This window comes from Chlorocebus sabaeus, chromosome 6 (assembly GCF_047675955.1).
Source record: "Chlorocebus sabaeus isolate Y175 chromosome 6, mChlSab1.0.hap1, whole genome shotgun sequence".
Taxonomy (NCBI): domain Eukaryota; kingdom Metazoa; phylum Chordata; class Mammalia; order Primates; family Cercopithecidae; genus Chlorocebus; species Chlorocebus sabaeus.
The window spans coordinates 606,161-632,673 of record NC_132909.1 but is presented as its reverse complement, the minus strand read 5'-3'; the positions used below and the strand labels follow the sequence as shown (position 1 = coordinate 632,673).

General features: G+C 48.1%; 1 protein-coding gene and 1 pseudogene across 3 annotated transcripts in view; one reads left to right on the top strand and one right to left on the bottom strand.

Moving 5' to 3' along the window:
* The window catches only part of ZNF606 (zinc finger protein 606), a 35,445-nt gene extending 9,908 nt beyond the window's left edge, over nucleotides 1–25,537 (bottom strand). Inside the window, exons 1-7 of one of the 3 annotated variants that reach the window (XM_038006437.2) lie at nucleotides 25,430–25,537; nucleotides 21,837–21,979; nucleotides 15,313–15,381; nucleotides 14,712–14,768; nucleotides 13,829–13,917; nucleotides 2,809–2,935; nucleotides 2,421–2,516 (exon numbers count right to left, since the gene is read on the bottom strand). In XM_038006437.2, the coding sequence (XP_037862365.2) occupies nucleotides 2,421–2,516; nucleotides 2,809–2,935; nucleotides 13,829–13,917; nucleotides 14,712–14,768; nucleotides 15,313–15,343 (400 nt within the window). In that variant the 5' untranslated portion in view covers nucleotides 15,344–15,381; nucleotides 21,837–21,979; nucleotides 25,430–25,537. Of the gene's footprint in view, nucleotides 1–2,420; nucleotides 2,517–2,808; nucleotides 2,936–13,828; nucleotides 13,918–14,711; nucleotides 14,769–15,312; nucleotides 15,382–16,317; nucleotides 16,505–21,836; nucleotides 21,980–25,429 lie in introns of those variants that run through there. The other 2 variants (XM_007998365.3, XM_038006436.2) reach the window with 2 other exon arrangements.
* LOC103235420 (uncharacterized) lies at nucleotides 16,114–26,240 on the top strand (annotated as a pseudogene).
* The last annotated feature ends 273 nt before the right edge of the window (nucleotides 26,241–26,513 follow it).

Genomic DNA, 26,513 nt, shown 5'->3' with positions numbered 1-26,513 from the left:
GTATGAAAAGACAATATAAATACAATTCTTGTTTCTAGCTCCTTTTTTTAGTCTGTTAGAAGACAACTGCATAAAGCAATAATTACAAATCTATATTCATGAACACACAATGTATAAAGATGTGATCTGTGACAAAACAGCATAAAAGGAGGAGGGCAGAGCTATACAGAAACAAAGTTTTGGTATACTATTAATATTAAACTAGTATTAATCCAAACTACATTGTCATAAATCAAGATGTCAATTGTAAGACCAGGCGTTGTGGCTCACACCTATAATCTCAGCACTTTGGGAGGCCAAGGCAGGAGGATTGCTTATGCACAGGAGTTCAAGACTAGCCTAGGCAATACAGTGAGACCTCATCTCTACAAAAAAAAAAAATTTTTTTAATTAACTGAGCATGACGGTGCATGGCTGTAGTCCCAGCTACCCAGGAGGCTGCGGTGGGAGGACTGCCTAAGCTTGTGATGCAGAGGTTGCAGTAAGTCAAGATTGTGCTACTGCACTCCAGTCTGGGCAGAGCAAGACCTTGTCTCAAAAGATGTTAATTGTAATCCCCAGGGCAACTATCAAGAAAATAACTCAACATTTTTTTTTCTTTTCTTTTTTTTTTTTTTTTTTTTTTTTGAGACGGAGTCTCGCTGTGTCACCCAGGCTGGAGCGCAGTGGCCCAATCTCGGCTCACTGCAAGCTTCGCCTCCCGGGTTTACGCCATTCTCCTGCCTCAGCCTCCGAGTAGCTGGGACTACAGGCGCCCGCCACCACGCCCGACTAATTTTTTGCATTTTTAGTAGAGACCGGGTTTCACCATGTTAGCCAGAATGGTGTCGATCTCCTGACCTCGTGATCCACCCGCCTCGGCCTCCCAAAGTGCTGGGATTACAGGCTTGAGCCACCGCGCCCGGCCTTTTTTTTTTTTTTTGAGACAGAGTCTCACATTCTCGCCCAGGGTGGAGTGCAGTGGTGTGATCTCGGTTCACTGCAAGCTCTGCCTCTCGGGTTCACGCTGTTCTCCTGCCTCAGCCTCCCGAGTAGCTGGGACTACAGGTGCCCACCACCACGCCTGGCTAATTGTTTATATTTTTAGTAGAGATAGGGTTTCACCGTGTTAGCCAGGATGGTCTCAATCTCCTGACCTTGTGATCCACCCACCTCGGCCTCCCAAAGTGCTGGGATTACAGGTGTGAGCCACCGTGCCCGGCCAAAATAACTCAAGATTTTATAGTAAAAGAGAAGTGGTTACCTGTGTGTATGCCTGTGTGTATCTCTGTTTTGGGGGAATAATAGTAATGTGACTAAGAACAAGGAGCATAAATGAATTATTTTTGGTGTTGTTTTTGAGACAGGGTCTTGCTCTGTTACTCAGGCTGGAGTGCAATGGTGAAATCACAGCTCACTACAGCCTCAACATCCCAGGCTCAAGCAATCTTCACTTCAGCCCCCTGAGTAGCTGGGACCACAGACATGCACCACAAAGCCCAGCTAATTTTTTTAATAAAGGAGATTTTTTTTTTTTAGCTTACACATTTTAAGTAGCTTTCAGATATTTGAACATTACCTATATTTTAAAAATCTATTTTGTTTGGTATCCAAGAAGATCTAAGTAAGAAAGAACAAAAGCCCAAGCCGGGCACCGTGGCTCATACTGTAATCCCAGCACTTTGCGAGGCTGAGGTAGGTGGATTACTTGAGATCAGGAGTTTGAGACCAGCCTGGCCAACATTGTGAAACCCTGTCTCTACTAAAAATACAAAAAACAGCCAGGCATGGTGGCGGGTGCCTGTAATCCCAGCTACTCAGTAGGCTGAGGCGGGAGAATCGCTTGAACCTGGGATGCGGAGGTTGCAGTGAGCAGAGATCGTACTACTCACTCCAGCCTGAGCGACAGAGCGAGACTCTATCCCAAAACAAACAAGCCAAAAAGCCCAAAAAACCTATTTTTTTTTAAAGAAGTATCTGTAGTTATAGGTTACAAGTTTGGCAACAGAGGGAATAAGGAAAACATTTTTTTTTTTTTTTTTTTTTTTGAGACGGAGTCTGGCTCTGTCACCCAGGCTGGAGTGCAGTGGCCGGATGTCAGCTCACTGCAAGCTCCGCCTCCCGGGTTTACGCCATTCAAGGAAAACATTTTAAGTAGCTACATGGATGAGAGGTAACGTTAGAAGAAGGGACCGCAGAAAACAGGAGCCATCAAGAGAGCCGACAGCGAGGGAGGGAAACTGCAGCACACGAAAATGGCTATCTTATTAGGATGGTGATGCTTCTTTGCTCTAAATCAAAAGCAGCAAGAGAAGAAAGCTCCTTAGAGGGAATTCTAAATGTATCTGAGGAAGGTAACTCTTCATGGCCTTATTCCATTTCTTAACAAAGAGGGCCCGGGGGGAATTCCGTTCCTTGTTCAGCCTGGGCTCTGCCCTCACCTGGACAAGTGCGTTGAGGACATGCCTGCTCCATCGACCATGGCTCTTCTCCTTGCTCCAACAGGGAGATGACCTCAGGCTTGGCAATCTGATTTCCTGTGCATGGAGGAAAAGCATGGAACTCGTGTCATGAGGCTTTGGGACAGCTAAAGAAAGCTTCTCTTGCCTATTCCTCCCTGTGACTTCTCAACCTGGGCAGAATATGCAAGGTCCTTCCCACTCCATGCTCTGTAAGCATTAGGAGTTTTGTCCCCGAACCTCAGGGTCCAAGATCATCTCAGCTCTTCTGAGACACCACCCTCGCCCCTGCAAGGAGCTTCTAAACATGGAGTAGCTGAAGGCATTACCATGGGAACAGCTTCGTTTACTTGGGCAGCACCTGCCTTACCCACAGAGAGCAGGTGCCCATAGGTCTCCAGCATCACATCGCGGTACAGAGTCCTCTGAACAAGGTCCAGCTGCCCCCACTCTTCTTGGGTGAAGTCCACGGCCACGTCCTTGAAGGTCACTGGTTCCTAAAAGAACACAAATGTTCCTTCTCAGCCTGTGACCACCACCTCCAATATTTCTAGGGATGGAGTGAGGCTGACAGCCCTGGGGAGAGAAGATAGGATATAAACTGTCCTGGTTATTCATGAGTCTGACTAATGTGAGGCAGGGCTCATTGAGAACCACCCAAGACCCCATCTTTGGTATATCCTCTTAGGGAATTAGATACCTGGGCCCACAAGAACCACAGCAAAGTTGAGCAGGTCTCTTCGAAGACTCTTGCCAAATTCCAGCACACTGGCTATGTACCCCACCTTGGCAATGCCCCTCTTCTGGAAAGGCAGTCATGTAATAAGGCCTGGACCGGTGCGGCAACAGGCTATAAGCAATGGTTGCAAGCCAGAGACCTTTAGGATGGAGTCTTTGCTTCAACACCCAGATCAAGGACCTGAAAGGGTGATCTGTACATTCACAAGTTGTCTTTCTGGCCATGGTGGGGAGCCTTCCATTCCCAGTTCATCTCTGTCCCAAGGACTGAAGCTAAGGGTGTGCAGGATGCCCCAGAGCAGCCCAGTCCAAGGAAAATTGGTTACAGCTGCCATCAAAAGCACTTTAGTTACAAACAATCTAAACTGATTTTTTTTTTTAATGAAAGCAAGAAAACTGGAAAACTAGAAGGAAAAAGGAAAGGTAATCTAAGTCTGATTTTTCCTATGAATACATCCCTCAAGTCCTTTTATTATTATTTTTCTCGAGACAAGAGTCTCACTCTGTCGCCCAGGCTGGAATGCCATGGTGCGATCTCAGCTCACTACAACCTCTGCCTCCCAGGTTCAAGTGATCCTCCTGCCTCAGCCTGCTGAGTAGCTGGGACAATAGGCGTGCACCACTACCCCCGGCTAATTTTTGTATTTTTAGTACAGATGGGGTTTCACCATGTTCACCAGGCTGCTCTCCAACTCCTGATCTCAGGTGATCCGCCCACCTTGGCCTCCAAAAGTGCTGGGATTACAGACATGAGCCACTGCACCCAGCCTCGAGTCCTGATCTGAGCCAGCCCTCCCTGCTGAATCTTCAGTGTATCAACTTTTATTGTCTCAATTGCTTCCCCTCTACCTTCAAATGATGGGCTTAAAACAGAGAACTGCTTCTGCTCCAATAAATACCATACCCTGAAAAGTCAACTCCTGCTCACAACTCCCCAGGCTCAGCCTTACTGTACCCCACGGCAAGGACTGTCCGTCCTCTTTTCCATGGCTGAACCTCACCTCTGTGTCCCACATCCTCGGCGGCAAAGAATCATCCCTCCCGAAGCCTCACACCCCCCGTAGAGACGTCTCCTGCACCCTTGTCCCATTTCTTCTGTGTCTCATGTCCTCAGAGGCACAGAATCACCCCTCCTGCAGCTTCACACCCCCTGTAGAGACGTCTCCTGCACCCTTGTCCCACTGCTTCTGGCAGTCAACCTCCTCCTGCAAGGTACAGCGCACTCTCACCTTCTCTCCTTCCTTGTCGTCCGGCCTTGCCCCAGGGCAGTTCCTTCTCTGCCTTTATTATCCGTTTTCCTGTTCCTTGATAATGGAAATTTTTTCTGAATATTTGTCATTTTTGCTGATCTATATTGAAGCATTTTGGAGCAATAATTATATGAGTCTTGTTTTTACCAGGCTCTCACCAAGATCTCACCAATGTCTTGTGATTGCCAAGTCCAAAGATTTATTTCTGCCTTTACCTTCTTGGCCTACGCAGCATTTAAAAGTGCTGGCCACAACCTCCCTCTATGATACCCTCCCAAACCCCATGGTCAATGACAACTTCTTGGTTTTCCTCTCACAGACTGCCCAGACCTCAGTATGCTTGACGGCTACTGTTTCTACATTTTATGGTAATGTAATTTTTTTTTTATTTAAATGTAACATGGGAGTTGGGAGCACTGGCTCATGCCTGTAATCCCAACACTTTGGGAGGCCAAGGTGGGTGGATCATTTGAGGTCAGGAGTTCAATGCCAGCCTGGCCAAGATGATGAAACCCCGTCTCTACTAAAAGTACAAAAATTAGCTGGACATGGTGGGGCACTCCCGTAATCCCAGCTACTCAGAAGGCTGAGGAATGAGAATCCCTTGAACCTGGGAGGCAAAGTTGCAGTGAGCCAAGATCACACGACTGCACTCCAGCCTGGGCGACAGAGTGAAACTCTGTCTCAAAAAATAAAAAAACAAAAAACAAAAAATAAATGTAACATGGACAGAGAAGTGCACCACACCTATGCCAAATGCACTTTCAGAGAGCAACAGCACCTGGGGAGCCAGCTAGGCAGCTGTGCTGATGACCCAGGGTGCCTCTGACCTGGTGCTTCTCTCACACATCCTAACCTCCCTGGGGTAGCACCTTCTTAGATGGCTTCGATGTTCACCTACACTAACAAGGTGCAAATCCACACCCTAATGCTGTCCATCTGGTAGACCAAGCCACAAATTCACTTCCCACCCCTCCCAAGACCCCAGTGGAATCATTATATGTTTAAAAATACAGGAATTAGATCTAATAAACACAAGAGGAATGAAATTGTGAGAGCGGTTCTGCAGTACCTAATAAAACAGTGGACAGTGGCATGACCATCCACGACTGCTCAGCCGCAGGTGAAAGGTAGACAGGGGGCTTTATAATGGAGGGGTCAGCCTGACAGTACCTGCACCCACTAACCCACCATACCTGAAAATGGGACAACCAGACACCATGTGCTCACGGATGCAAGCAGTACGAAGAACCCAGCACCACCTACGAAGTATTCTTTCTAAAAATACCAGATGAGTCTACTCAGGCCTCTAGTCCAACTACTGCTCACAGTAGACGAGGCGATGGAGGAACGTTTTCAATGACATCATGAAGGCAAAAATCAGGCAAATCAACGAGACCAGTGACCTAGCTTCTTCCGCATAGGAAGCATGTGCAGTGTGTGAGCCTTGTTTGGATCCTGATTTGAACAAACCAACAACTGTAAAAAGTTATTTTAGGGACATGTAGAGAAAACAGTATGAACTGGATATCGGGTAACATTGAGGAATTATGGGTAATTTTGCTGAGTATGATAAACGTATTATGATTTCTTCCTTAAGGGTACATATCTCTTAGATACATACACAGAAACACTCAGAGGTGAAACGATACAATTCTGAGATTTGCTTTCAAATTCTCCAGTTTAAAAAAGGTTGTGTTGGAATAGATGAAAAGAAATGCAGAAAGCAGAAAGCTGACAGCTGCTGAAGCTGGTCAACATGGGTGCTTGCAGCAGGCTGAATGACACCCCCCAAAAGATGCCCATGTCCTAATCCTAGAACCTGTGACTGTTATCTTAATGATAAAAGGAACTTTACAGATATAATTAAGAATCTTTAGTGGGATTATCCTGGATTACCCAGGTGGCCCAATGTAATCACCAAAGTCCTTATCAGTGAGAGAGGGAGGCAGGAGTCAGAGTCACAGGAGATACGACACAAGCAGAGGTCGGAGTGATGTACTTTGCAGACGGAGGACAGGGCATGAGCCAGGAAATGGCTCATGATAGAGGACAGGACATGAGCCAGGAAGCAGTTTCCCTTGAGCCTCCAGAAGAAACACAGCCCTGCAGATCCATTTTAGACTTCCGAGCTGCAGAACAGTAGAATAAATTCATGTTGTTCTAAGCCATAAAGTCTGTGGTAGTCTATTACAATAGCAACATAAAACTAAACTAATACAGGGTTCATCTTCTACTTTGGGGTTCAAAAATCTCCTAAAAAGTTTTTTTTTTGTTTTTTTTTTTTAAAGAAAGTTAAAGAAATAACCCAGCCAGTGAAAAAAAATGGGGGCATCAGCACCTTGAATTCCACTCATTCCTCCCAGAGGCAGAGCAGATGAAGGTGAGGCTGACCAACTAGACTAGAGGCGATTCCAGCCCCACACTAGGAGGCACCATGGTGAAGCAGGTGCTTCCTGCAAGAGGACTCTAGGAGAGGCAGGAGTGAGTCAGGCTGAAAACAGCAGGCAGAAGCCTGCACTTGAATAGCTTTGCAAGCGCCCCACCTTGCGGGCGGCACTGCCAGCAGTCATGCACTTATACCCAGGCAAAAGTCCCAGGAGCCTCCTCAGACTTGAGACTGCGGCTAAGTTCTCAGGCTGCCCAGATACGTGGAGACCTCTTCAGTCCCACCAGATGGGGAAGAGAAGGGAGTCTGTGGCCTCACAGCTCTTTATCTATGAAACTGGAAGTAGAGCTGATCGGCTGACCCTGGCCCATGCAGGCCCACGAAACCCAGGGCATGCCTCACCAGGAGGGCAGAGGGGAGTGGAAGGCACCAATCAGGAATCAGATCTACGCAGCTGCAGTAGAGCAGGACTTCCAGCCTCACAGCCCTGCCCTAGACCAGACGACTCCTGGACATGAGAAATCCCTGATGCAGATCAAGAGACTGAACTAAGTAGCCACAAGGCCAGAGAATCCAGACAACAGCCACATTCAACTTTCAGAGAACTGTAATTCCTATTCTCAGATTCTCAGATCAGAGTGATTTCAGTATAAAGTGGGACAGGATGCTACAAGAGAGGCTGAGAGAAGAGGAAAGCCTTCACAGAGTAAGAAAAGACCAGAAGACACAGCAATTAGTTCAGGAGGCCCTAGAGAGTTCTGCTGTGGTGAGAACATGATCATAACACCCCCAAACTCCACCAAGAAAAGGACATGGAATATAAAGAGATCAGAGACACGGCAATTTGTTCAGGAGGTCCACCACCTAACAGAAGAGCCCAGAAAGAGAACATAAAGGAAAAGGACAAGAGGGAAGTATTACTTTTTAAATAACACAAGACTTCTTAAAATAAGACACACAAAAACACTAGCCATAAACAAAGATAGGCGCATTTGACAAAGATATACCAACATTCAAACATCTGACTGACAAGACACCACCAGTTAAGGCAAGCTACAGACTGGGAGGAGACAGTTGATATGTGACAAAGAATTAGGATTCAGAATGTGTGTGAAATACCTACATTAAAGTTGGTCTCTAGAAATCCAGGGATGGGGGAAGAGAAACAAAGACAGAAGGAAATACAGACGGACAATAAAGACATCAAAAGGTACTTAGCAATCAAGAAGATGCACATTAAAGTCATGTAATATACCTTTCTGGCACTGAGGTAAGCAAATATTTAAAAGACCTGATAGGCCGGGCACGGTGGCTCATGCCTGTAATCCCAGCACTTTGGGAGGCCGAGGCGGGCGGATCACAAGGTCAGGAGATCGAGACCATGGTGAAACCCCATCTCTACTAAAAATAGAAAAAATTAGCCGGGCGCAGTGGCGGGCGCCTGTAGTCCCAGCTACTCGGGAGGCTGAGGCAGGAGAATGGCGTGAACCCGGGAGGCGGAGCTTGCAGTGAGCCGAGATTGCGCCATTGCACTCCAGCCTGGGCGACAGAGCGAGACTCCGTCTCAAAAAAAAAAAAAAAAAAAAAAACCTGATAATGTCAAGTGTTGACAAAAATGCAGGAAAATGGGTATTTTCTCCCAGAGTGGGGAGACTGTGAAGTAGCTTTGCCCCTTGGAAAGACATGTGGCAGCACTAGTAACATTGAAAGTATATACCTAGCCGGGCATGGTGGCTCACGCCTGTAATCTCAGCACTTTGGGAGGCCGAGGCAGGTGACTCATGAGGTCAAGAGATGGAGACCATCCCGGCCAACATGGTGAAACCCCACCTCTACTAAAAATATAAAAATTAGCTGGGTGTGGTGGCATGCACCTGTAGTCCCAGCTACTCAGGAGGCTGAGGCAGGAGAATCGCTTGAACCGGGGAGGCGGAGGTTGCAGTGAGCCGAGATTGCGCCACTGCAGTGCAGCCTGGGCAACAGGGCAAGACTCCATCTCCAAAAAAAAAAAAAAAGTACATACCTAAAACCAGGTACAATTCTACTTCTAGATAAAAAACTACATAAACACTTGCACAAAGTGAAGCTACAGGAATGTTCACACAGCTTTGGCTCGAGCAGCAAAAACAATGGGTGAAAGAGAAATTTATAAACCTGTCCATAAAAGAAACTATGAACAGAGGTGCACTTCTCTAATGGATACACTTGGCAGCACAAAAGGAACAAGCCTGACTTCTCCGTATCTATCAACATGGATGGACCTCAAAGTTGAAAAAAGAAAACTATAGGAAAATTACATGTAGAAAAAAATCACTGGGAAAAAAATAGAGTGTTTGACCGGGTGCAGTGGCTCACACCTATAATCCCAGCACTTTGGGAAGCCGAGGCAGGCAGATCACTGAGGCCAGGAATTCGAGACCAGCCTGCCCAGTATGACAAAACCCCACCTCTACTAAAAATACAAAAATTAGCCAGATATGGTGGCACACGCCTGCAATCCTAGCTACTTGGGAGGCTAAAGCACAAGAATCCTTTGAACCCGGGAGGCGGAGATTGCAGTAAGCCGAGATCACCCACTGCACTCCAGTATGGGCAACGCAGTGAGACTCTGTCTCAAAAAAAGACAAAGACTGTCTATGTCTATATGGTTTATCATCTACGTATGCATATGAAAACGAATTAGCTGTGTACAAATTGAATCCATGAGTGGTTGCCTGAGAAATGGTGGAAAGACAGAGTATTATGTAAAAGAAGAAAAAGGTAACAAATATGACAAAATAGTAATAATTGTTCACTGATGGTGATGCCATTTGCTTCCTTTTTATACTCTTCTGTAATTATGAAATTTGTTAAAATTAAAATTAAAATAAATTTTTAAAAAATTCAGAAATGAAAAAGGGGACATTTTCAAACTGTAAGCCCCATGGGCTAAAAGGCAGGAATTAAAAAAGAGCTGGCCCCAGCAGAATATGTAACCATGTCCTGGCCCACCAATCATGGAGGTCTCACCTCAAGGATGGTAACGGGACCGGGCACAATGGCTCATGCCTGTAATCCCAGTGTTTTGAGAGGGCAAGGCAGGCAAATCACCTGAGGTCAGAAGTTTGAGGCCAGACTGACCAACATGGTGAAACTCTGTCTCGACCAAAAATACAAAAATTAGCCGGGTGTGGTGGTACACGCCTGTAATCTCAGCTACTCGGGAGGTTGAGGCATGAGAATCCCTTGAACCCAGGAAGGGAGGCTGCATCAAGCCAAGATCGTGCCACTGCAATCCATTATGTACAACACAATGAGACTCTGCCTCAAAAATAAAAATAAATAAATGAATGGTAAGGGGACACAGTAAACACCTTCGGCCTAGAATTGCAAAGGAAAATGCAAAACCGAAAGGCCAGAAGGAAGAGATGGTGGAAGACAGGAACCTAGTGTCACAGGCTGTGGAGATGAGAGGGACCCTTCAAGGATAGGAGAGGAAATGCAGGTTTCACTGTTGCCTGATGCTGAGGTTGCCACAAGGGTGCTAAAGAGAGAAGAGTCCTGCTAGAGGGAGAAGCAAACCCTTCTGGTCCACAGGTCACCCTCATGAGCTGCATCTGCATTTTCCAATTATATCCTAGGATGACTTGCAAACGTGTTTCACCCAAATTCTCATAAACATTCTTGCACACATCACTTTGTACATACGTATAAGCACTTATCTAGGCATTCTAAAGCACGTTATGGAATCTGCTAACATTTAAACCCTGTGAGAGTCTGAAGGAGAGAAGACCAAGGGTGCTGAGCTGGGTCTCAGATGTTTGCTAACAGATCTTGCCCAACTGCTCCCCCTTCAAGGAACCTGGGGCAATTCAGATGGCTTCTATGGTAGATTTCACTGCAGAGAAGGAAAACAGAACTAGACCAGGCACATCCCCAAGTCTGACCAAGGATGAGCGCAGATTATTATTGGTGTTTTATGTACATAATGTTTGTTACGCAGATATCCTAGGTGGATTGTTACAGAGGGGTTTGAATGCTTCCATATTTGGAGAGGCTGGTTGGGGTTTTTTAGATGGAATGAAATATTATCACTACAATTATTATTTCCCCCTATTTCTAGAAATAAGGGGATCTGGGCTTCTGTAGTTAAAACCTCACTATTCAACATACTTCCATGAATGGACTATTCAGATAATGAGGGATGACAGCATTTGATGTTTTCACCAGATAAATGCTTTATTTCAATAAATATTTAAACTTGGAGGGAACAACAAAGGACACAGGGTTCTTTTGCATTCCTGAAGATCTCACTTAGTTAAAAACACACAGCAGTCAAATCCAAGTTTCCCACAGGAAAAAATCCAAAGTGTGGGGATGGGGGCCAGCCAGGAGCATGTTATCAGAAATCACAACTCTTCAGACATTGGAGGGTGTTGTTATTTTTAATTCTGTTTTATTTTCTCGGCATTAACTTGGATAATTCTCAGAAAGCCTAGCATAAATTAACAGCAGAGTGTAGCATGGTGGTTAACAGGGCTTCTTCGCAGTGTTTTATTATAGCTAACTTCTACTCCCCAGAATCTGATTCACGGGCCATCTTTCAGGCTAGCCTAGCTTCACTACTGATGATTCTGTTTTAGGATTTAATAATGACTGTACATTGTAACAGCAGCAAACCTCATAGCTGCCCAAGTTCCGATACCAGGCAACAATCACCTTGCATCATATGGTTCAGGCCCTTCTGCTTCCCATCTCATCTGGACCAGGGATAGCAATGCTGCCAAATGGGGACAGCATACTTATGATGTACTTCACCCACCAGATATGAAACTGTGGGCGGTTTCATTAATATTTTTTAATTTCAGGGGGAGGCACAAAGTAGAGACATGATTTTTAAATCGTTTTATATCCAAGTATCTCACATCTGCTTGATTCATTATTTTAACTTAAAAATAAAAGACCTAAAAAAAAGTAATGAAACTGTTTTTCTTCATCTTTCATAGCAGGGAGTTAACAGGGTAAATGTAACTTTGATGAATTAGAAAAAACCAATTTTTAAAAATCTCCCATTTAGAAATACAGAGACAACTCTAAAAAACTGAAAACAGAAAGCTAAAAATGGCTGCCTCAGTCATTAAAAGAAATATTGACGCAATGCTACAACATGGGTAACTCTTGAAAACACAAACACTATGCTAAGTGAAAAAAGCCAGACAAAAAAGGCTGTGCCATATCATGATTCCATTTTTAGGAAAGTCCAGACTAGGCAAATTCATAGAAACAGAAAGTACACTAGTGGTTGGGAGGGAGGAGGGGGACAGGGAGTGACTACTAATGGGAACAGGATTTATTTTTGGGGTGATGAAAATGTTCTAGAATTAGATACTGGTGATTGTTGCACAATTCTGTGACTATACTAAAAACCACAGAATTATAAACTTTAAAAGGATAAACTTTACAGTATGTCAGTACCATCTCAATAAAGCTATTATAAAAATTCTTTTAAGTGGTTGCATCTGCTGAGGAGGCTGGGCAGGAGGAGCGCAGAGAGATGACACCTTTCCTAAGTGACTCCATTGTCCTATTTCTCTCAGGAGCCGCCCTGTCCCCATAAACACAAAGGCCCCTGCTTTGATTTCCTCATATCTCTCCTCCCTAGTTCCAAGGTCCTGGTCAGACTGAAGCCTGAAACACCAGCCTGCTTCCCACAGCCCTCCTCTTCCACAACCATCACATTTCGAACCCTGGTGCCCCCTGATCCCAAGACTTCTGAGGCTCTGCAGCAGGCATTCAGGGCCTGGCTGGGTTCATTCTGGCCTCTCTAGCCTAAAATCTAACTGGAGTCAGTCTCACTCAAACACTGGTCACGTGGTGTGCCTGCCACCCCCCACCCCTGTAGTGCTGCAGGAGGCCAGACTCCCACTCACCAGGCTGTGCCCAACTGGCTGATGCATTCTCTTCACCTCTTGGCCCAGGTCTCCCAAGCAGCCTTCCCCTCCACAGCAAAAGCTGACCTCACACAGACTCTGTCCCATCTCCCAACTCATCAGGTGACTGAGCTCCTCCGGGCCTACCCTACCCGTCTCAGGTTTCTCACATCCCACACTGCATGTGTGGCTCCAGATAGGCCGTGAGATGTCCTCAGCTGAGTGAATAACCCTGGAAAAGGGTCTGGGAGCTCCTCAGGGTAGAGGCTCACACCTGTCCTTGTTCCCCTCACAGCAGGCACTGCACAGCATAAGCCTAAACCAGGTGCTAAAGACATAAGTGAAGGTGGCAAGAGAGAAGTGGGGCTGCCAGCCAAAAGGGTTGCCCCTCATGCCCCACAAGCAGCCAGGCTAGTAGGAGCTCAGCCCTGTGGACAGGCGGGTCCACAAGCCCAGGCTCGTCGGAGCTCAGCCCTGTGGACAGGCGGGTCCGCAAGGCCAGGCTCGTCGGAGCTCAGCACTGTGGACAGGCGGGTCCGCAAGGCCGGGCTCGTCGGAGCTCAGCGCTGTGGACAGGCGGGTCCGCAAGGCCGGGCTCGTCGGAGCTCAGCGCTGTGGACAGGCTGGTCCGCAAGGCCGGGCTCGTCGGAGCTCAGCCCTGTGGACAGGCAGGTCCGCAAGGCCGGGCTGGTCGGAGCTCAGCCCTGTGGACAGGCAGGTCCGCAAGGCCGGGCTGGTCGGAGCTCAGCCCTGTGGACAGGCAGGTCCGCAAGGCCGGGCTCGTCGGAGCTCAGCCCTGTGGACAGGCAGGTCCGCAAGGCCGGGCTCGTCGGAGCTCAGCACTGTGGACAGGCAGGTCCGCAAGGCCGGGATCGTCGGAGCTCAGCACTGTGGACAGGCAGGTCCGCAAGGCCAGCCTCCGAGCAAGGCTCCGAGGCACTAAAATCAGCCTGATTCTGCCTGCCTCCTCCTAGGAAGCATTAACTTCCGGTTGCTTCCTTTCCTACCCAAACTCCAACTGTTGTAAACTGGTGAGACACATCAACTGGGTGACCAAGGCTAACCTGGACATCATCCTTTGGGAACAGAACAGCCCCATCTCACCTGAGCCTGGGCTGCTGGGAGCCCAGTGGCCCTCCTCCCCTCCTCGAGGTTCCCCTCCACGTGCCAGGCAGGATCCTGAGGACACAGAGCTAGGAAACGAGAAAAAAGTCATGGAGGCAGCTCTCGCTGCCAGGAGCTCACCTGTCCTTCTGGGGGGCTGAGGACCAGCCCCTGCCCCTCCCCCTTGAATGAGGGAAGAGACCTACTTCCTCATTCTATAGATGAAGGAATTAGGGTTCAGAGAAGGTTAGGAAAGTACTTGAACACATGAATCTCTCACTGCCCCCACTGTGCTATTAGGTACCATCTCTGAGAAGCAGTGTCTGGTCACAACCTTCCTGGGCCTGAATCCTAAATGGCCACACATGAATTCTCATGCATCTTGAGATGTCACCATCACCTTATTGCTCACTAGTTTTCTGATCCCTCCTTGCTCCAACTCTGCACACAGACAGGTCTGAACCACCTGCCCTAAAGCCCCACCTGTTCCCCATTCTTTTTTTTTTTTAAGATGGAGTCTGGCTCTGTCACCCAGGCTGGACTGCAGTGGCGCGATCTCGGCTCACTGCAAGCTCTGCCTCCCAGGTTCACGCCATTCTCCTGTCTCAGCCTCCCGAGTAGATGGGACTACAGGTGTCCGCCACCTTGCCCAGCTAACTTTTTGTATATTTAGTAGAGACGGGGTTTCAGCATGTTAGCCAGGATGGTCTCGATCTCCTGACCTTGTGTTCTGCCCGCCTTGGCCTCCCAAAGTGCTGGGATTACAGGCGTGAGCCACCGTGCCCAGCCCACCTGGTCCCCATTCTAATCTCCAGCTGTGGCAGAGCACTACAGCGAGAGGCCACAATATGGCAGCCCACAGCTGACCGGGCTCTTGACTCACCCCAGGAGGCCCATGGGTCAACAGCCGTCATCCCCCAAGACTGGTCCGTAAGGGCACCTGCACAGAAGGATCAGGTTAGGACTGTGACACCAAACCTAGTGATTCGAGGCGACAAAATACAAGAGGAGGCTGACTTGCTAATGGGCACTACAAAATTCCATAAACAGAGCCCAAAGGCGTGTAAAAAAATCCAACGTAAGCTGGATTCACACAGGCAATGCACAAGTGAGTCACTATTACTTAACACTGTTTTAAAATTACTGACCAATGCTATGTAAGTAAAAACAACAAAGGTAAAAATATATGTGGGAGCAGTAGAGACAATATTTTCTTATATATATTACTGTTGTTTAGGAAACCCCATAAACCACCAGAAAATCTCTTAAAACTAATGACACCTCTCAGGAGATGACTGTAAAGCACATAAAAGTTAGCGTCTTTTATGCCAACAATTTTCCTCCTTTACCACCAATCAGTTCTAATTTTGTACCAAGATAGACCCCCTTCCATCCTCAAAAGTCCTCAGCCCGTCCCAGCTCTGACCCATGACTGCAGCAGCTAATGTTAGGGGAGGCCCAGGAGAAACACAATTTGGACTCACCCCAGGAGGCCCATGGGTTGATGGCTGCCATCCTGAGGACACCTGCTCAGGAACACTGCAAATTTCAACCTAGTGACAAAAGTGAAAAAAGACAAAACTAGTCCTTTCTCATAGAAAACCAAGTGGGAACAAAGAAGGGAATCCATCCACAGAAGCGACAAAAAAACTTGTAAGGAGCATCATCAGAAAAGATAACTTACATGTCAAAAAAGTAACAATTCCTGGAGAGAAATGAAGGGTAATTTGCATAAGCTGGAAAAAAGCATGATCCTGATTGAGAGGGTACAAATTTGTCAGCCATTCCCAAGAGACAGCCAGTCACAACACAAATGGAACTTTTGGATTGACAACAATTATTGTAAAATCAACTTGCAATCCTCATATATTAGTGGTTGCCTAGAGCTGGGGGAAAAATGAAATGGGGAGTGACTGCTTAATGGGAACAAGGGTTTCTTTGTGGGGTGATGAAATGTTCTAAAATTAGATAATGGGGATGGTTGCACAATTTTATTAATATACAATAAAACCAGTGAATTACACACGTTTAAGTGGTTAAAGTGGTGAACGTTATGCAAATTTAAACCCACCTCCAAAAGAAATTCACGTCCAAGATTTACTAAGCCTAAACTTGTGTGTGTGTGGAGGACTTAGGGATGGGCCTGGCGCCCAGACCCCTAACTCCTCAGGTTCCAGATCTTTGAACAAGTCAGCAACCTCTCGAATGGATTCCTGGGTATGTGTATAAAGCACTAGAACACACAGTGGGCCTCAGGAGCACCGGAATCAGCGCGAAAACGCAGAATGCAAACCGTATTTTGCACCGTTATTTGCAACTTGACAGTGACCGCCACCGTCACTGCATGTTTAAGGGAACCCGGAGCTGTTTCCAACCCAGGTCTGACGTCCTTCACAGTGCTTTGTGTGAACTGGCAGGGGGAGAAACGCCGGCTGGGGAATGAACGGGGTTATTCGTCCCATCAATGGCCTCAGAAGCATCCTTATCACCTGCTTCCAGAGCTCCCGACCCAAATTTCCTCCGCAAGACCGACGCGGCCGCGACGCTGCAGAAGCTCGTCCCGGCCTCACCTGGCTTGCAGCCGCCGGTCCCCCTTGAAAGCGGCGCAGCAGGCTCGGGGTCGCCTCGCCTGGGGCGTTTGGCTTTTGTCCCGCGCCGAGGTCCGGCCCAGCAGTGCGCTTGGGAGCTCCAGGCGCGGCCTCGGGGACAAAGGCGCGCGGAGCCGACGTGCAGAGTTCACCCAGGCCCGTCCGGCCAGACAAGGAAGAGCGCCCGGAGGCGGGAGGCCGGAGGCAGGCTGCTGGCTGGAGAGCCGAAGGCAACGAGGGCGCAAAGCCGGCGCGGAAAGGGCAGGCGCAGGACCCGCCCTGGCGCCGCCTTTCCCCGCCGGCTCTCCCGACCCCCGAGCCCCGCAGCTACAGCAGCCCCACAGCCCGAGCAAAGGCCTCGCCTCAGCCGCGGACAATGGCGGCTGCTCCCCCGGCTTCGACCGGGGCGCGCCGCAGGGTCTTCTGGGAGCTGGAGTTCCAGGCGGGCACTTCCGGCGTCGGCCAGCTGCGCCGCCATGACGGCTGCGTGGGCCGCCCCGCCCCGCCCCGCCCTACTTGGGCGGGGTAGGGACCATTCTGGCAGCTGCGTCGAAGCCGGCGGCAGGGTGGACTTCGTTGTCCCGGCCCGAGACCACCCTCTTCCACCGCCGCCTCCCACTGCAAAAGGGCCTGGGTAAGTCGCGGCGCCGCGGGCCTCAGTTTGCCCGTCCGCAAAATGGCGCCTCGTGATCCCGGGTTTCCCGGGAGGAGCTCGGCGAGTTCTCAGCGCTCTCGAGGGATCCTTCCATTTGGCGTTCGCAAGATTGTGAGAAAGCGGCTGCTGTTATTCTCTTTATTTAAGATAAGGAACCTAATTCGAGGTACCCCTCTCTGTGAAGCCCCACGGCTGAGAACGTCAGGGCTCGTTCCCAGGTCTCTTTCCAGAGGCCAGGCTTTATGGGAGCATGGATTACCAGCGACGCATCCTGTGAGTTTTCCTGTATCAATATGTATGGAGCAGTTCGGGCGCGGTGGCTCATTCCTGTAATCTCAGCATTTTGGGAAGCTGTGGCGGGAGGATCGATTGAGTTCAGCAGTTTGACACCACCCTGGGCAACATAGCGAGACCCCATCTCTACAAAAAAACCCACAAAAATTAGCCCGGTGTGATGGCGCGCCTGTAGTCTACTACAGAAGGCTGCGGTGGAAGGATTGCTTGAGCTCGGGAGGTCAAGGTTGCAGTGAGCTAGGATCGCACCACTGCACTTCAGCCTGGGCAACAGAGCAAGACCCGGCCTTAAGGAAAAAAAATACGCCGGGCGCGATGGCTCACGCTTGTAATCCCAACACGTTGGGAGGCCAAGGCAGGTGGATCGCCTGAGATCAGGAGTTCGAGACCAGTCTGGCCAACATGATGAAACCTCGTCTCTACTAAGAATACCAAAAATTAGCCCGGTGTGGTGGCGGGCACCTGTACCCAGCTACTCGGGAGGCTGAGGCAGGAGAATCGCTTGAACCTGGGAGGCGGAGGCTGCAGTGAGCTGATATTGTGCCATTGCACTCCACCCTGGGCAACAAGAGCAAAATTCCATCTCAAAAAAAAAAAAAAAGGTATACATACATACACACACATATGGAGAGGCGCTGGGAAATAGAGCAGGGAGCACGGCTAAGGACTCTGCCTTGGCGGCTGCCATTAAAAAACACAAACAGGGAGGCTAAAAATGAAGGAGCCTGAGGTGCTGACCCCCAGCCTGATCCTGGAGGATCCCCTTGGCAAAGCCCATTGACGCCCCTTTGGGATCCTCACAGAGCCGCCTCCTCACCTCTGTTAAGGATGACTCTAGGCTGGGCGCGGTGGCTCAAGGCTGTAATCCCAGCACTTTGGGAGGCCGAGACGAGCGGATCACAGGGTCAGGAGATCGAGACCATCCTGGCTAACACGGTGAAACCCCATCTCTACTAAAAAATACAAAAAAAATTAGGCGGGTGAGGTGGCGGACGCCTGTAGTCCCAACTACTTGGGAGGCTGAGGTAGGATAATGGCATAAACCCGGGAGGCGGAGCTTGCAGTGAGCTGAGATCCGGCCACTGCACTCCAGCCTGGGTAACGGAGGGAGACTCCGTCTCAAAAAAAAAAAAAAAAAAAAAAAAAGGATGACTCTAGCCCAGAGCTTCCTTGCTCACTCCCCTCCCCATACCCAGTTCTTGTGCTCCTCACTCTCCTATTTTGTCCACCCTCATTCCCACTGCTCCTAGGGTCTGATCTGGGCTGGTTGTCTTCCCTCACTCAGCACCTCAGTGAGAGACCCACTTTTCATGCACCCACTGCTTGCTGCTTGCACATTTTTACTTATTATTTTGGTTTGGTTTTTTTTTTTGTTCGGAGTTTTGCTTTTGTTGCCCAGGCTGGAGTGCAATGGCGTGATCTCGGCTCACTGCAACCTCTGCCTCCCAGATTCAACCGATTCTCCTGCCTCAGCCTCCCAAGTAGCTGGGATTACAGGCATCTGCCACCACGCCCAGCAAATTTTTTGTATTTTTAGTAGAGATGGGGTTTCACCATGTTAGCCAGGCTGGTCTCATACTCCTGACCTCAGGTGGTCCACCGCCTCGGTCACTCAAAGTGCTGGGATTACTGGTGTGAGCCACTGTACCCAGCCTATTTATTGAGACAGGATGTTGTTCAGGCTGGAGTCCAGTGGGGCCATCTTGGCTCACTGCAACCATGTCCTCCCAGGCTGAAATGACCCTCCCACCTCAGCCCCCAGAGTAGCAGGGACTATAGATGCCCGCCACCATGCCCAGCTAACTTTTGTATTTTTTGTAGAGACAGGGTTTTGCCACATTGCCCAGGCTGCTCTCAAACTCCTAGGCTCAAGTGATCTTCCCACCTCAGCCTCCCAAAGTGCTGAAGTTACAGGAGTGAGCCACCACACCCAGCATTTGTTTTTTCCTTGCACGTTCATTGAGCACCTACCCTGTGATAGGTGTGGAGGTGTTCAAGACGAGACTTGTTTGTGGCCTGTGAGGATCCACACCTTCAGAGGATGACAAGGAAGAAATGTGGTAAAAGTGGCTCAGGAGTGGGGTGTGTGTTTGTGTGTGTGCATGGGTTTCAGAGAAGCAAAGGATCAGCTCTATTAGAAAGGGGAGAGGTGGCCCCAGATCAGGTGTTGACTGATGCAGGACATTTACACTCGATATGGAACAAATGGAAGAGGTTGTCTAGACAAAGGAAAGAGTGTGTGCAAAGGCTTAGGAGCATGTTAGGAGATAAGTAATTGGCTTAAAGTTGCTGGAATGGAGAGTGTCAGAGAGCAACAAAAGTAGGAGGAGAAATAGGAGTGACGAGAGATACAGCTTTTATAATGAAGTTACAGAGACCCACTGAAAGATTTTAGGCAAGGAAGTAGTGAGGTTACATGTGAATTTTAACAAATCAGGCAGCTAATATAAAGAAGGGACTGGGCCAGGCGCAGTGGCTCATGCCTGTAATCCCAGCACTTTGGAAGGCCAAGGCCGGCAGATCACCTGAGGTCAGGAGTTCAAGACCAGCCTGGCCAACATGGTGAAACCTCGTCTCTACAAAAATACAAAAATTAGCCGACCATGATGGTGGATGCCTGTAATCCCAGCTACTCGGGAGGCTGAGTTGGGAGAATCGCTTGAACCCAGGAGGTGGAGGTGGCAGTGAGCCAAGATCAAGCCATTGCACTCCAGCACGCCAGCCTGGGCAACAGAGCGATCCTCTGTCTCAAAAAAAAAAAAAAAAGAAGGGACTGAGGAACTGTAGGTGGTGATACCAAAGGCAGCATGACCATTTAGGAAGCTGGACTTGAGTGAGCAGTGGGCAAGAGAGATCTTGAAGATATTTCCACTGGTAATGGAGGATCATTTTAAAAAGCAGGCCTGTGGGTTGAGCTTTTGTTGTTGGGTGGTGTTGGCACTCACTGTGGGTGGGCAAAGGAGAGTAGCCCTTTCAGAGGAAGAGGAAAAGTTCAAGTAGAACAGGCTGAATTCAAGGGAGAGGACTAAGAGAGAGGTAAGATGGAAGGGGCAAGGTATTGGGACGGGCCCCAGCTGGCAGGAAGGTGAACCTAGGCAGAGTGGGCACTGAGAGGAAAGCAATCTATGGATGATATAGCCACAATTTCCATCTCAGGCTCAAGCAGAGAAAGAGACGCTGGAGAAGGAAGAGTGACAGAAGTAAGAGGAGTATCTCTCCGCTTCCACTCCAGCCCCCTACAGCTCATCCTCCAGCAGGCAGCCAAGTGCACTTTTAGGATCTCACATCAGGTCCTTGCCTCACATTCTGCACTGACTTCCCAAGTAGTTAGAGTAAAATCCAAACTCTAACTCTCAGCTTAGAAAACTCAGCAGGACTGGCCTCTGTCCTATCCCACACCCCACCTCAGTCCCTCAAGCTCATCTCCTGTCACTCCTGCCGACTCCAGCCATTCCTCAAACAGGGTAAGCCCATTCCTGCTTCAGGGCCTTTATACGTATTGCTTCCTCTTCTGGAATCTTCTTCCTTGTACAGCCACAGGGTAAGACTAGAATTCATATTTTAAAGAGAGATAAGGTAGCTCTGTTCACTTTTGAGGGAGCACTCAAATGATAGAGATACCTTTGACCTAAAGGTGTCAGGAAACCGATGAAGAAAAACACGAATGTTTTTATCCCCTCCAAAATTCATGTTGAAACTTAATCCCCAGTGCAGTAGTGTTGGGAGGCAGGGTCTAATGGGATTTATGTCGGTCATGAGGCTCTGCTGTCATGAATGGATTAATGTTGTAAACCAAAAAATACAATTATAAGCCCCCCCCACCCAACTATATGAATAGACCTTGGCCAAGGGCATTCCAAAGGTAACCTGAAAAATGAGTTTGGGCCATGATGGGAAGCAGAAGCTGGACTTGCTTCATTATACCCTCCTCCCTTCTGGAATTAGTGATGGAACAGACTCTTTAAGTCTGATAAGAAACATTTACAGTCTGTTATCTCTGGAGGTTTCATCTGCATGATAAAACCTTGAGCTCCACAACCCCAGACATTCCTTTCTATTGACAATAACTCTTTAAATCAATTGCCAATCAGAAATCTTAAATCTGCCTATAACCTGGAAACTCTCTGTACCATTGTACATCTTATATGTATTGATTGATGTCTCATGTCTCCCTAAAATGTATAAAACCAAGCTGTGCCCTAACCACCCTGGGCACGTCCTCAGGATCTCCTGAGAGCTGTGTCAGGGCCATTGGTCACCATATTTGGCTCAGAGTAAATCTCTTCAAATATTTGACAGAGTTTGACTCTTCATCAACAATGCCATGGTAAAAGGCTCATGGAGAGATTCTGCATGTACTTGCATGCTCTTTCTCGCTCTCTTTCTCTTTCTTTCTCTCCCCCCACCCCTACCCCTCCACCACCCTGCCCTTTAACTTCTGTCATGTGAGAATGCAGTCTCTGCCCTTTACCTTCTATCCTGTGAGGATGCAGTGTCCAAGGCACCATCTTGAAATCGTCATCGCCAAATATGTCAGCACCTTGATGTTGGACTTCCCAGCCTCCAGACCGGAAGGCAGTACATTTCTTTGTAAATTACGCAGTCTCAGGTATTCTGTTATAGCAGCACAAAGTTTTAGTCAGGAAGACTAAGCACTTAGTCAGGAGACTAAGACAACTCCTGAGATAGGAAGGGGTGAGGTAAATGTAATCAGAGTTGGGGTTTTAGATCTTAGTCCAGTAAAGGAACTGGAACTGTTCTGTATAAACAAAGGGCAAGGTAATTGCTACATAGATTCTTTTTTTGTTATTGCTGATTCTTATCCTAAAATAAAGGATGTTGCCACTATACATCCACTAGAATGACCAAAAATAAAAATACTGACAGCATCAAATGGGACAACATGGTGCCAACTGGAATTCTCATACCCTGCTGATGGGAGTATAATGTGGTAGAGTCACTTTGGAAAAAAGTTTGACAATTTCTTATAAAATTATACATAAACCTGTACTATGATCTAGAGATTCTACTCTTGTTTGTTCAAAAGAAAGGAAAACATCTGTCTGCTAAAAAGATATGTACAAGAATGCTCACAGTGGCATTATTTATGACAGTCCAAACCAGGAGATAATCCAAATGTCTTGTTACCAAGAGAATGAATAAAGAAATTTTGATATGTCAGTTTAATGGATTACTACTTAGCAATAAAAATAATTAGCCACGCCGGGTGCAGTGGCTCACGCCTGTAATCCCAGCACTTTGGGAGGCCGAGGCAGGCAGATCACCTGAGGTCGGGAGTTCAAGACCAGCCTGACCAACATGGAGAAACCCCATCTCTACTAAAAATACAAAATTAGCCAGGGTGGTGGTACATGCCTGTAATCCCAGCTACTTGGGAGGCTGAGGCAGGAGAATCACTTGAACCAGGGAGGCGGAGATTGCAATGAGCCGAGCTCGCACCATTGCACTCCAGCCTGGGCAAAAGGAGCGAAACTCTGTCTCAAATAATAATAATAATAATAATTAGCCACATATCCACATAACAATATTGCATTATCACAGGTATAGTGATACTGTATGATTCCATTTATATGAAGTTCAAGAACAGGCAAGTAATCCATGGTGAAAGCAGTACTTAGCCCTGGGGGTGGCGGTATTGACTAAAGAGGTACAAGGGGGTCTTCTGGGGCCTGGAAATGTTCTATATCTTGATCTGGGTGGTGGTTACACAGGTATATGCATGTTAAGAATTCATCAAGCTGTATACTTAGTAGTGTACTGTAATATAATTACACTGTATTTCGATTAAAATGTGAAAGAAAAAAAGGGAGTGTCTTTTGCTTCCACATTTGTAGCCCCAGCTTCTGTAAGTATCTCCTGCGTGATAATGGTTGGATGAATTAAAAGGTAGGAGGGATAGAAGAGGAGAGAAGCAATAGGAAGAGGAAGGTTGGAAGAAAAGCCCAGCTCTACTGTCTCACAGGGGTGTCACTGGTTACTGGGGAACTTGGAAGCACTAGGGAACAGAGAGGAAGTTGCTGCCTCAGGCTTCCACTTCTCAGCCCAGAAGTGAGAGGCTGTGAAGCTGTTGGTCCCTGGTGGGGGACAAGTGAGACCAGTGAGAGAGGGTTTTTGCCTTTGAATTGCCCCTTCCCTGGAGACAGCAGCAAGATGAAGGCCTCTCAAGAAGTGCTTCATCCTCTGGAAACCAACTGAGGAAATGACTCTCCCAAGAGAAGGATCATACATCACTCAATCATCAGCAAACATTTATGAAGCACCTGCTCTGTGCCAGGCCCTAAAGTGAAAAAAACAAACACTGCACTTACAGAAGCACGAGATAAACAATAAACATAAGTAAGTTAAAGAGTAGTTAGAAGGCAACAACTTTGGAACAAAGAAAAAGAACAGTGTAGGTAATGTAGTGCCCAGATGGGAAGGGCAAGTTGCCGTATTAAATTAGGTGCTGAGGGTGAGTCAGAGTCACCTCATTGAGGTGACATCTGAGCAAGGACTGGAAGGAAATGAATGCAGACGGCCGGGCGCAGTGGCTTACACCTGTAATCCCAGCACTTTGGAAGGCCGAGGCGGGCGGATCACAAGGTCAGGAAATCAAGACCATCCTGGCTAACATGGTGAAACCTCGTCTCTACTAAAAAATACAAAAAAAAAAAAAAAAAAAATCAGCCGGGTGTGGTGGTGGGCACCTGTAGTCCCAGCTACTCGGGAGACTGAGGCAGGAGAATGGCATGAACTTGGGAGGCAGAGCTTGCAGTGAGCCAAGATGGTGCCACTGCACTCCAGCCTGGGCGACAGAGCAAGACTTTGTCTCAAAAAAAAAAAAAAGGGATGCAGATATCGGAGGGAAGAGCTAGAACAAAACCCCTGGTGTAAGGCCGGCCTAGTCAGCTGCAGGAACAACACAGAGAGGCAATAAGGGGGCCAGATGGTAGAGAAAGCTGAAGGCATCATGGGGGCTCTGGCAGGATTCTGAGTAGACCATTGATGGGCTCTAGCCTCTGTGGAGAGTAAACCAAGGGAAGCAGTGGAGCGATGCGTGAAACCAATGTAGTAGTTAAGTGGGAGATGATAGCCACTTGGATGAGATTGGTGATCAGTGGCTGGATGTTGAACATGCTAATACTTTAAAGGTAGAGCCAACAGACCGTAGGTTCAAAGTTTTGCATCATAAGGGGCAATGTAGCCCATAATGTCCAGAACGAGTCAGGATATAAAGGAGGCCTCTCAATACAGAGCTATTCACCAAGGGCCTTGATGGGTAGGAAATGAGTTGCAAGTGTGTGGAGATATTGCTCCCCTCTGGCCCAAGCTCCCTCCCACTCCAGTTACCCAGTGTTCTGGGCAGCACCCTATTCTCTTCTGTGAATAGGCAGAGGCAGGGCCACACCGTCATCTTGGATGCACCTATTATGGGAGACTGGAGTGCAATGGTACCATCTTGGCTCACTGCAACCTCCGCCTCCCAGGTTCAAGCGATTCTGCCTCAGCCTCCTGAGTAACTGGGATTATAGGCGTGTGCTGCCACGCCCGGCTAATTTTTCTATTTTTAATAGAGATGGGGTTTGGCCATGTTGGCCACACTGCTCTTAAACTCCTGACCTCAAGTGATCTGCCCGCCTTGGTCTCCCAAAGTGCTGGGATTACAGGTGTGAGCCACCATGCCCAGCCTGGACTTGCCTTTTACCTCATCCATGGTGTCTTTTGAAGAAAAAGATTCTTTAGAAATACTTTTTCTTTCACAACTTGTGTTTTATGTATTGCTTTCAAGATCCCAACTACATCTAGGTCCTAAAAATAGTATCCTACCTATTCTAAGTTTTTGTTTTTTTTTTAAATCAACTTAATTGTGGTGTAATTGCACACTGCAGATAAACTGCACGTTTGAAGTAACGTTGTAAGTTTTTTGTCTTGGAGCCCTGAAGTAAACTTTTATTTCTAGCTGACAGGACTTCCACACCCATGCTCCTCTCAGCACCTTTCACCCAGCCCAAGCAGCGGCAGCCCAGTGCAAAAGTGCCGTGGCCAAAGGGGTGGGAGACTCACTCAGCATTCTAGGCCGGAGAAGCGGGCAGGCTTGGGATGCCAGCAGGAGGCAATGACTCTCCCCAGGTGCTGCATCCTGGCTCCGGGGCACAGGCTCCTTTCCGCTCTGACGCTGATGCTCATCTGGCTGCCTCCCGTTCCTTGGCATCAAAATACCAGTCGACGGTGGCACACTCTATGGCCTGGGCTGCCTCACCTCGTTCGGCCCCGCCCAGAAAGACCAGACGACCAGAAAACCAGAAGCCGGTCACAGCGACAGCCGCGAGCCTCAGCGTCCACGCGGGTTACCTGGGTAACGCGCCGCTTGGGCTTGGTGCCCAGCAGATGACAGGGGAACCCTGCCAGGCAGCAAGCGCCTCCTCCAGCCCCGGGGGCCTCCAGCTGTGCACCCGCCCGCCCTCCCTCCCACTGCGGTCGCCTGCAAGCGTTTTGACAAATCTCTAAACCCACAAAACCATCACTAGCTCTGGTTTCCCAGGACTCCTGAAGCCCCTCGGTTCAGCATTCCACGCCCCTCTGCCCTGCTTTCAAACCACCGCCAATCTTTCTGTTATATATACAGATTAGTTTGGATTTTCTAACAGTTCTATATAAATGCAGTGACACATTTGAGTGTACTCTTTTGTGATCTGGCTTATTTTACTCAGCATAATTATTTTGAGATTATCCATTTTGTTGCGTATGTAAGTAGCTCATTCCTTCTATTGCTGAGTGGTGTTCCATCTCATAGATGCACCACAGTTGTTTATCACGCTGGATATGTGAGCTGTTTCTATTTGGGGCTGTTAAAAATAAACTTATGTGAACATTCGTGTAGAAGTCTTCCTAAGGACACACATTTCTTTGTTGGATAAATGCCTAGGAGTTGAATGACTGGATCATATAGCAAATGAAAGTTCTTTTTTTTTTTTTTTTTTTGAGATGGAGTCTCACTCTGTCACCCAGGCTGGAGTGCAGGGGAGCGATCTCGGCTCACTGTAAGCTCCACCTCCCGGGTTCAGGTCATTCTTCTGCCTCAGCCTCCCAAGTAGTTGGGACTACAGGTGCCTGCCACCACGCCCGGCTAATTTTTTGTATTTTTAGT